General features: G+C 46.2%; 1 protein-coding gene across 1 annotated transcript in view; it reads left to right on the forward strand.

Annotated features, from left to right (window-relative positions):
• Positions 1-10,000, forward strand: part of LOC118370470 (SH3 and cysteine-rich domain-containing protein 2-like) — a 63,319-nt gene that overhangs the window by 42,808 nt on the left and 10,511 nt on the right. The window contains exons 4-8 of the mRNA XM_052518692.1: positions 33-123; positions 998-1,116; positions 1,554-1,623; positions 2,422-2,510; positions 2,707-2,795. Of these exons, the coding sequence (XP_052374652.1) occupies positions 33-123; positions 998-1,116; positions 1,554-1,623; positions 2,422-2,510; positions 2,707-2,795 (458 nt within the window). The remainder of the gene's footprint in view (positions 1-32; positions 124-997; positions 1,117-1,553; positions 1,624-2,421; positions 2,511-2,706; positions 2,796-10,000) is intronic.

Below are 10,000 nucleotides of genomic sequence, written 5' to 3' on the forward strand. Positions count from 1 at the left end.
CCATATTATTCTCCCTCCTCTGTGTGTGTTAGTCTGGGGTCGGGGCCTTCAAGCGGAACTTCAGCTCTCCCATGCTGGTTAACGAACAGCTGGCTGTCGTCAAGGAGGTGCTGCCCACCCAAGGTGAGCATACCCAGTAAAGAAAATGTGTGTGTGTGTGTGGATTTGTGTATCTGCATCCATGTGTGGGGTGTGCATGAAGACGTGTGTATTCTGCACGTGTCTATCTGCATGTGTGTGTCGTATCCTAGCCCTGAGAGGAAGTGGACGTGATTAAAGTCCTTCACCCTATAGAATAGATCCTTATGAATAAGGGCCAGCTCTCATTCCACTTGCTGTCCTTTCCTTCTTCCCTGTTTCCTTCCTCCTTCCGTCCATCAGTGTTCCGTTAACCTGCCCGCCCCCCCCACCATAACCCCAGGTCTGTCACTTTGACGTCGGGGCTTGTGTTCCAAAATGGGACCCTATCCCCTTGGCACTATAAAGGGAATGGGGTGCTGTTTGGGACTCACCTTGGGTCTGAGCCAGGGCAGGCTGGGATTATCACCTGTCATTACACACATCAGGTAGTACAGAACAGCCCACCTCGATGCCATTACAGTGACTGTTGAGCAGGGAAATGACTGGTTTAAATTGATGGCACTCTACCTGGAACAGCGAACCAGTCCCAACTGATTCTCACTCTGACCGAAACTGAAAAAACATAAACTCAATACAGCCTCTACCACTAATGCTTGACTTTCATCTCACAGAGCACTGAAATGACAATGTACTTCCTGAAAATACAATGTGCAAACTTGTAAAGAGCCTTGGACTTCACTGGTGCCCTCTGCCAGATCTTCAGTAGGTCTGTCTGGGACTGGGTCATTACACCTATATTTAGAGCTCTGGGCTGGGCCTCCCTTAACGTCAGTTATGACGGCAGTTCCCAATCTCTGATGCTGCTTGTCTGTGCGTGTGTTCCTGTAAAGGTTTAAATATCTGTGTGTGTTTTCAGGGGCAGGCCGGGGGCGTGGGGTGGACCCTATTTACGCAGCCCTGCGCTATGGGACGTCCCTGGCACAGATGAGCCGCTCCAGTTTTGGGAGCGTGTCCGAGTCGCCCACGCACAGCCAGGTATGACGTCACCACCTGTACCATGGAGACACGCAGCCTGTTAATGAGTGGCTCTATAGAGGGGTCCTTCACCTTCATGTGACCCTGTACCCAATCATGTGACCCAATCTCCACATGCTCCATCACCTGCATGTGACCCAATCTCCACATGCTCCATCACCTGCATGTGAGCCTATTTCTCTTGTCCTGTTGTATTTCTAGCAATACCAGCAAATCTCCCTCACTTCAACTAGCGTTCTTAGCTACAGTATATCTGGATGACTCAGAGCCTGAGAGTCTGTTCTCGGTCAACTTACCTGGTAAAATTAGGGTTTGACGTAGAAAAGTACAGAAACACATTTAGTGTCTCGATGTGTCCCGAGTTTGTCCTCTCTCACTCTGTTCCATCTTTTTTGTCTTAAATCCCTCTTTTTCCATGTCTTTTCTCTGTTTCTCAGGGTGAAGGAGGAGAGGAGGGGGAGCAGAGGCAGTACAGCATGGAGGAGGAGATGCCACAGGAGGCAGGGGGTAAGAACACGTGTGTGTGCCTGTTCGCGTGTGTGTGCCCTCATGTATTTATGTGTGTGTGTGTCTGTTCGCGTGTGTGTGCCCTCATGTATTTATGTGTGTGTGTGTCTGTTCGCGTGTGTGTGCCCTCGTGTATTTATGTGTGTGTGTGTGTCTGTTCGCGTGTGTGTGCCCTCGTGTATTTATGTGTGTGTGTGTCTGTTCGCGTGTGTGTGCCCTCGTGTATTTATGTGTGTGTGTGTGTCTGTTCGCGTGTGTGTGCCCTCGTGTATTTATGTGTGTGTGTGTCTGTTCGTGTGTGTGTGCCCTCGTGTATTATGTGTGTGTGTGTCTGTTCGCATGTGTGTGCCCTCGTGTATTTATGTGTGTGTGTGTGTCTGTTCGCGTGTGTGTGCCCTCGTGTATTTATGTGTGTGTGTGTCTGTTCGCGTGTGTGTGCCCTCGTGTATTTATGTGTGTGTGTGTGTCTGTTCTCATGTGTGTGCCCTCGTGTATTTATGTGTGTGTGTCTGTTCGCGTGTGTGTGCCCCTCATGTATTTATGTGTGTGTGTGTGTCCTCATGTATTTATGTGTGTGTGTGTGTGTGTGCCCTCGTGTATTTATGTGTGTGTGTGTCTGTTCGCGTGTGTGTGCCCTCGTGTATTTATGTGTGTGTGTGTCTGTGTGCCCTCATGTATTTATGTGTGTGTGTGTGTGCCCTCATGTATTTATGTGTGTGTGTGTCTTGAGTATGTACATCCTTGCTTGCTGTCTGACCTGATCGTTCAGGCTGAGTGACGCATCTCCTTGTCTGTCAGATCTGCCTCCGTGTGAAAACGAGAAGGCGGAACCTGAGGGTGGGGACAGCGAGCAGCTCCAGGAGCCTGTAGAGGAAACCAGTGTGAAGGTACACACACACACACACACACACACACACACACACACACACACACACACACACACACACACACACACACACACACACACACACACACACACACACACAGTCCTCTTCCAGCTAACTGACCTTATGTTCAGAGACACTATATTTAACTAAAACGTTTTTCCGTCTGTATTCCTTCTCCCTGTCTGTGTCCATCCAGGTTCCCAGGCGTATTGAGGTTCACTCCATCCACACGTATGTAGCGCTCTTCAAGTTCCTGCCTCAGGAGCACAACGACCTCGGACTAGAGTGAGTGATTGAATGGGGTCTGTTTGTGTGGGTTTGTGTGTCCGTCCCGGTATTCTACAGCATCTGTCATTTCTTCAATATTAAAACATCCCTGCCATCTGTAGAAGGGACAATGTGAAGGAACCATTAAGGAGGTGCAGCCTGCTAATGATAAAACACAGTGACAATTACCGCCCACACATACACACTGTCCACTTTGGGGTGGGGTGGGGTGGGGAATGATAAAGACACTGAAAATGAATTAGAGATGAAAGGATGAGGAGAAATATGGAGGGACGAGATGGAGAGAACAGCTTGAAACAGACATGAGCACAGAGAGAGGGGAAAAACAGGGGGGCGGGGGAAGGGAGAGACAAAACAGATGCAAAGAATGCCAGCAGAACAGGGAGAGGGTAGAAGGGAGTGAGAGGAAGAGGAGGAGGAGGAGGAGGAAGGAAGGACAGGGATGAGGGAGGAAAGATAGAAGAGTATAAAGGTCAGGATGTGTGTTAGGGAGAGAAGAGAGCTGTGGGTGCAGGTAATAAAGAGGTACATCGCCATGGGGATGGTTCACAGCCATCTGGTGTCTCACGGGTCTGTGTGTGTGTGTGTGTGTGTGTGTGTGTGTGTGTGTGTGTGTGTGTGTGTGTGTGTGTGTGTGTGTGTGTGTGTGTGTGTGTGTGTGTGTGTGTGTGTGTGTGTGTGTGTGACAGGCCAGGGCGATCAAATAGGGCAGCAGGGAAAGCAGAGCAGACACCCAAGGGACTTCATAGAGATAACTTGTGTAATGGGGACAGTACAGTAACATCTGTGTATACAGGACAGTACAGTAACATCTGTGTATACAGTACAGTACAGTAGCTCTGTGTATACAGGACAGTACTGTAGCTCTGTGTATACAGGACAGTACGGCAGCTGTGTGTATACAGGACAGTACAGTAGCTGTGTGTATACAGGACAGTACAGTAGCTCTGTATATACAGGACAGTACAGTAGCTCTGTGTATACAGGACAGTACAGTAGCTGTGTGAATACAGGACAGTACAGTGGCTCTGTGTATACAGTACAGTACAGTAGCTGTGTGTATGTAGGACAGCCCAGTAGCTCTGTGTATACAGGACAGTACAGTAGCTGTGTGTATACAGGACAGTAAAGTAGCTCTGTGTATACAGGACAGTACAGTAGCTCTGTGTATACAGGACAGTAGCTCTGTGTATACAGGACAGTACGGTAGCTGTGTATACAGGACAGTACTGTAGCTCTGTGTATACAGGACAGTACGGTAGCTGTGTGTATACAGGACAGTACAGTAGCTGTGTGTATACAGGACAGTACAGTAGCTCTGTGTGTATACAGGACAGTACAGTAGCTCTGTGTATACAGGACAGTACAGTAGCTCTGTGTATATAGGACAGTACAGTAGCTCTGTGTATACAGGACAGTACGGTAGCTCTGTGTATACAGGACAGTACAGTAGCTGTGTGTATACAGGACAGTACAGTAGCTCTGTGTATACAGGACAGTACAGTAGCTGTGTGTATACAGGACAGTACAGTAGCTGTGTGTATACAGGACAGTACAGTAGCTCTGTGTATACAGGACAGTACAGTAGCTGTGTGTATACAGGACAGTACAGTAGCTGTGTGTATACAGGACAGTACTGTAGCTCTGTGTATACAGGACAGTACGGTAGCTGTGTGTATACAGGACAGTACAGTAACTCTGTATATACAGGACAGTACAGTAGCTCTGTGTATACAGGACAGTACAGTAGCTGTGTGTATACAGGACAGTACAGTAGCTGTGTGTATACAGGACAGTACAGTAGCTGTGTGTATACAGGACAGTACAGTAGCTCTGTGTATGTAGGACAGCCCAGTAGCTCTGTGTATACAGGACAGTACAGTAGCTCTGTGTATACAGGACAGTACAGTAGCTGTGTGTATATAGTACAGTAGCTCTGTGTATATAGTACAGTAGCTGTGTGTATACAGGACAGTACAGTAGCTGTGTGTATACAGGACAGTACAGTAGCTGTGTGTATACAGTACAGTACAGTAGCTGTGTGTATACAGGACAGTACAGTAGCTGTGTGTATACAGGACAGTACAGTAACTCTGTATATACAGGACAGTACAGTAGCTCTGTGTATACAGGACAGTACAGTAGCTGTGTGTATACAGGACAGTACAGTAGCTGTGTGTATACAGGACAGTACAGTAGCTGTGTGTATACAGGACAGTACAGTAGCTCTGTGTATACAGTACAGTAGCTGTGTGTATACAGGACAGTACAGTAGCTGTGTGTATACAGGACAGTACAGTAGCTGTGTGTATACAGGACAGTACAGTAGCTGTGTGTATACAGGACAGTACAGTAGCTCTGTGTATACAGGACAGCCCAGTAGCTCTGTGTATACAGGACTGTACAGTAGCTGTGTGTATACAGGACAGTACAGTAGCTGTGTGTATACAGGACAGTACAGTAGCTGTGTGTATACAGGACAGTACAGTAGCTCTGTGTACACAGTACAGTAGCTCTGTGTATACAGGACAGTACAGTAGCTCTGTGTATACAGGACAGTACAGTAGCTGTGTGTATACAGGACAGTACAGTAGCTCTGTGTATACAGGACAGTACAGTAGCTGTGTGTATGTAGGACAGCCCAGTAGCTCTGTGTATACAGGACAGTACAGTAGCTGTGTGTATACAGGACAGTACATTAGCTGTGTGTATACAGGACAGTACAGTAGCTGTGTGTATACAGGACAGTACAGTAGCTGTGTGTATACAGGACAGTACAGTAGCTGTGTGTATACAGGACAGTACAGTAGCTCTGTGTATACAGGACAGTACAGTAGCTGTGTGTATACAGGAGAGTACAGTAGCGTGTGTGTATACAGGACAGTACAGTAGCTGTGTGTATACAGGACAGTACAGTAGCTCTGTGTATACAGTACAGTAGCTCTGTGTATACAGGACAGTACAGTAGCTGTGTGTATACAGGACAGTACAGTAGCTGTGTGTATACAGGACAGTACAGTAGCTGTGTGTATACAGGACAGTACAGTAGCTGTGTGTATACAGGACAGTACCGTAGCAGTGTGTATACAGGACAGTACAGTAGCTCTGTGTATACAGGACAATACAGTAGCTGTGTGTATACAGGACAGTACAGTAGCTCTGTGTATACAGTACAGTAGCTGTGTGTATACAGGACAGTACAGTAGCTGTGTGTATACAGGACAGTACAGTAGCTCTGTGTATACAGGACAGTACAGTAGCTGTGTGTATACAGTACAGTAGCTGTGTGTATACAGGACAGTACAGTAGCTGTGTGTATACAGGACAGTACAGTAGCTGTGTGTATACATGACAGTACAGTAGCTCTGTGTATACAGGACAGTACAGTAGCTGTGTGTATACAGGACAGTACAGTATCTGTGTGTATACAGGACAGTACTGTAGCTCTGTGTATACAGGACAGTACAGTAGCTGTGTGTATACAGGACAGTACAGTAGCTGTGTGTATACAGGACAGTACTGTAGCTCTGTGTATACAGGACAGTACAGCAGCTGTGTGTATACAGGACAGTACAGTAGCTGTGTGTATACAGGACAGTACAGTAGCTCTGTATATACAGGACAGTACAGTAGCTCTGTGTATACAGGACAGTACAGTAGCTGTGTGTATACAGGACAGTACAGTAGCTCTGTGTATACAGGACAGTACAGTAGCTCTGTGTATGTAGGACAGCCCAGTAGCTCTGTGTATACAGGACAGTACAGTAGCTCTGTGTATACAGGACAGTACAGTAGCTCTTTGTATATAGTACAGTAGCTCTGTGAGTAGCTCTGTGTATATAGGACAGTAGCTGTGTGTATACAGGACAGTACAGTAGCTGTGTGTATACAGGACAGTACAGTAGCTGTGTGTATACAGTACAGTACAGTAGCTGTGTGTATACAGGACAGTACAGTAGCTGTGTGTATACAGTACAGTACAGTAGCTGTGTGTATACAGGACAGTACAGTAGCTGTGTGTACACAGGACAGTACAGTAGGTCTGTGTATACAAGACAGTACCGTAGCTGTGTGTATACAGGACAGTACAGTAGCTGTGTGTATACAGGACAGTACAGTAGCTCTGTGTATACAGTACAGTAGCTCTGTGTATACAGGACAGTACAGTAGCTGTGTGTATACAGGACAGTACAGTAGCTGTGTGTATACAGGACAGTACAGTAGCTGTGTGTATACAGGACAGTACTGTAGCTCTGTGTATACAGGACAGTACAGTAGCTCTGTGTATACAGGACAGCCCAGTAGCTCTGTGTATACAGGACTGTACAGTAGCTGTGTGTATACAGGACAGTACAGTAGCTGTGTGTATACAGGACAGTACAGTAGCTGTGTGTATACAGGACAGTACAGTAACTCTGTGTATACAGGACAGTACAGTAGCTGTGTGTATACAGGACAGTACAGTAGCTCTGTGTATACAGGACAGTACAGTAGCTGTGTGTATACAGGACAGTACAGTAGCTGTGTGTATACAGGACAGTACAGTAACTCTGTGTATACAGGACAGTACAGTAGCTCTGTGTATACAGGACAGTACAGTAGCTGTGTGTATACAGGACAGTACAGTAGCTGTGTGTATACAGGACAGTACAGTAGCTGTGTGTATACAGGACAGTACAGTAGCTGTGTGTATACAGGACAGTACAGTAGCTCTGTGTATACAGTACAGTAGCTGTGTGTATACAGGACAGTACAGTAGCTGTGTGTATACAGGACAGTACAGTAGCTGTGTGTATACAGGACAGTACTGTAGCTCTGTGTATACAGGACAGTACAGTAGCTCTGTGTATACAGGACAGCCCAGTAGCTCTGTGTATACAGGACAGTACAGTAGCTCTGTGTATACAGGACAGTACAGTAGCTCTGTGTATACAGGACTGTACAGTAGCTGTGTGTATACAGGACAGTACAGTAGCTCTGTGTATACAGTACAGTAGCTGGACAGTACAGTAGCTATACAGGACAGTACAGTAGCTCTGTGTATACAGGACAGTACAGTAGCTGTGTGTATACAGTACAGTAGCTGTGTGTATACAGGACAGTACAGTAGCTGTGTGTATACAGGACAGTACAGTAGCTGTGTGTATACATGACAGTACAGTAGCTCTGTGTATACAGGACAGTACAGTAGCTGTGTGTATACAGGACAGTACAGTATCTGTGTGTATACAGGACAGTACAGTAGCTCTGTGTATACAGGACAGTACAGTAGCTGTGTGTATACAGGACAGTACAGTAGCTGTGTGTATACAGGACAGTACAGTAGCTCTGTGTATACAGGACAGTACAGTAGCTCTGTGTATACAGGACAGTACAGTAGCTGTGTGTATACAGGACAGTACAGTAGCTCTGTGTATACAGGACAGTACTGTAGCTCTGTGTATACAGGACAGTACAGTAGCTGTGTGTATACAGGACAGTACAGTAGCTGTGTGTATACAGGACAGTACAGTAGCTCTGTGTATGTAGGACAGCCCAGTAGCTCTGTGTATACAGGACAGTACAGTAGCTCTGTGTATACAGGACAGTACAGTAGCTGTGTGTATATAGTACAGTAGCTCTGTGTATATAGTACAGTAGCTGTGTGTATACAGGACAGTACAGTAGCTGTGTGTATACAGGACAGTACAGTAGCTGTGTGTATACAGTACAGTACAGTAGCTGTGTGTATACAGGACAGTACAGTAGCTGTGTGTATACAGGACAGTACAGTAGCTCTGTGTATACAGGACAGTACAGTAGCTCTGTGTATAGGACAGTACAGTAGCTGTGTGTATACAGGACAGTACAGTAGCTCTGTATACAGGACAGTACAGTAGCTGTGTGTATACAGGACAGTACAGTAGCTGTGTGTATACAGGACAGTACAGTAGCTCTGTGTATACAGGACAGTACAATAGCTGTGTGTATACAGGACAGTACAGTAGCTGTGTGTATACAGGACAGTACAGTAGCTGTGTGTATACAGGACAGTACAGTAGCTGTGTGTATACAGGACAGTACTGTAGCTCTGTGTATACAGGACAGTACAGTAGCTCTGTGTATACAGGACAGCCCAGTAGCTCTGTGTATACAGGACAGTACAGTAGCTGTGTGTATACAGGACAGTACAGTAGCTCTGTGTACACAGTACAGTAGCTCTGTGTATACAGGACAGTACAGTAGCTCTGTGTATACAGGACAGTACAGTAGCTGTGTGAATACAGGACAGTACAGTGGCTCTGTGTATACAGTACAGTACAGTAGCTGTGTGTATGTAGGACAGCCCAGTAGCTCTGTGTATACAGGACAGTACAGTAGCTGTGTGTATACAGGACAGTAAAGTAGCTGTGTGTATACAGGACAGTACAGTAGCTGTGTGTATACAGGACAGTACAGTAGCTGTGTGTATACAGGACAGTACAGTAGCTCTGTGTATACAGGACAGTACAGTAGCTGTGTGTATACAGGAGAGTACAGTAGCGTTGTGTATACAGGACCGTACAGTAGCTGTGTGTATACAGGACAGTACAGTAGCTCTGTGTATACAGTACAGTAGCTCTGTGTATACAGGACAGTACCGTAGCTGTGTGTATACAGGACAGTACAGTAGCTCTGTGTATACAGGACAGTACAGTAGCTGTGTGTATACAGGACAGTACCGTAGCAGTGTGTATACGGGACAGTACAGTAGCGGTGTGTATACAGGACAGTACAGTAGCTGTGTGTAAACAGGACAGTACTGTAGCTCTGTGTATACAGGACAGTACAGTAGCTCTGTGTATACAGGACAGTACAGTAGCTGTGTGTATACAGGACAGTACAGTAGCTCTGTGTATACAGGACAGTACTGTAGCTCTGTGTATACAGGACAGTACAGTAGCTGTGTGTATACAGGACAGTACAGTAGCTCTGTGTATACAGGACAGTACTGTAGCTCTGTGTATACAGGACAGTACAGTAGCTGTGTGTATACAGGACAGTACAGTAGCTGTGTGTATACAGGACAGTACTGTAGCTCTGTGTATACAGGACAGTACAGTAGCTCTGTGTATACAGGACAGTACAGTAGCTGTGTGTATACAGGACAGTACAGTAGCTCTGTGTATACAGGACAGTACTGTAGCTCTGTGTATACAGGACAGTACAGTAGCTGTGTGTAT

The sequence above is a fragment of the Oncorhynchus keta genome, chromosome 5, assembly GCF_023373465.1.
Source record: "Oncorhynchus keta strain PuntledgeMale-10-30-2019 chromosome 5, Oket_V2, whole genome shotgun sequence".
In the NCBI taxonomy this organism is placed as follows: Eukaryota; Metazoa; Chordata; class Actinopteri; order Salmoniformes; family Salmonidae; genus Oncorhynchus; species Oncorhynchus keta.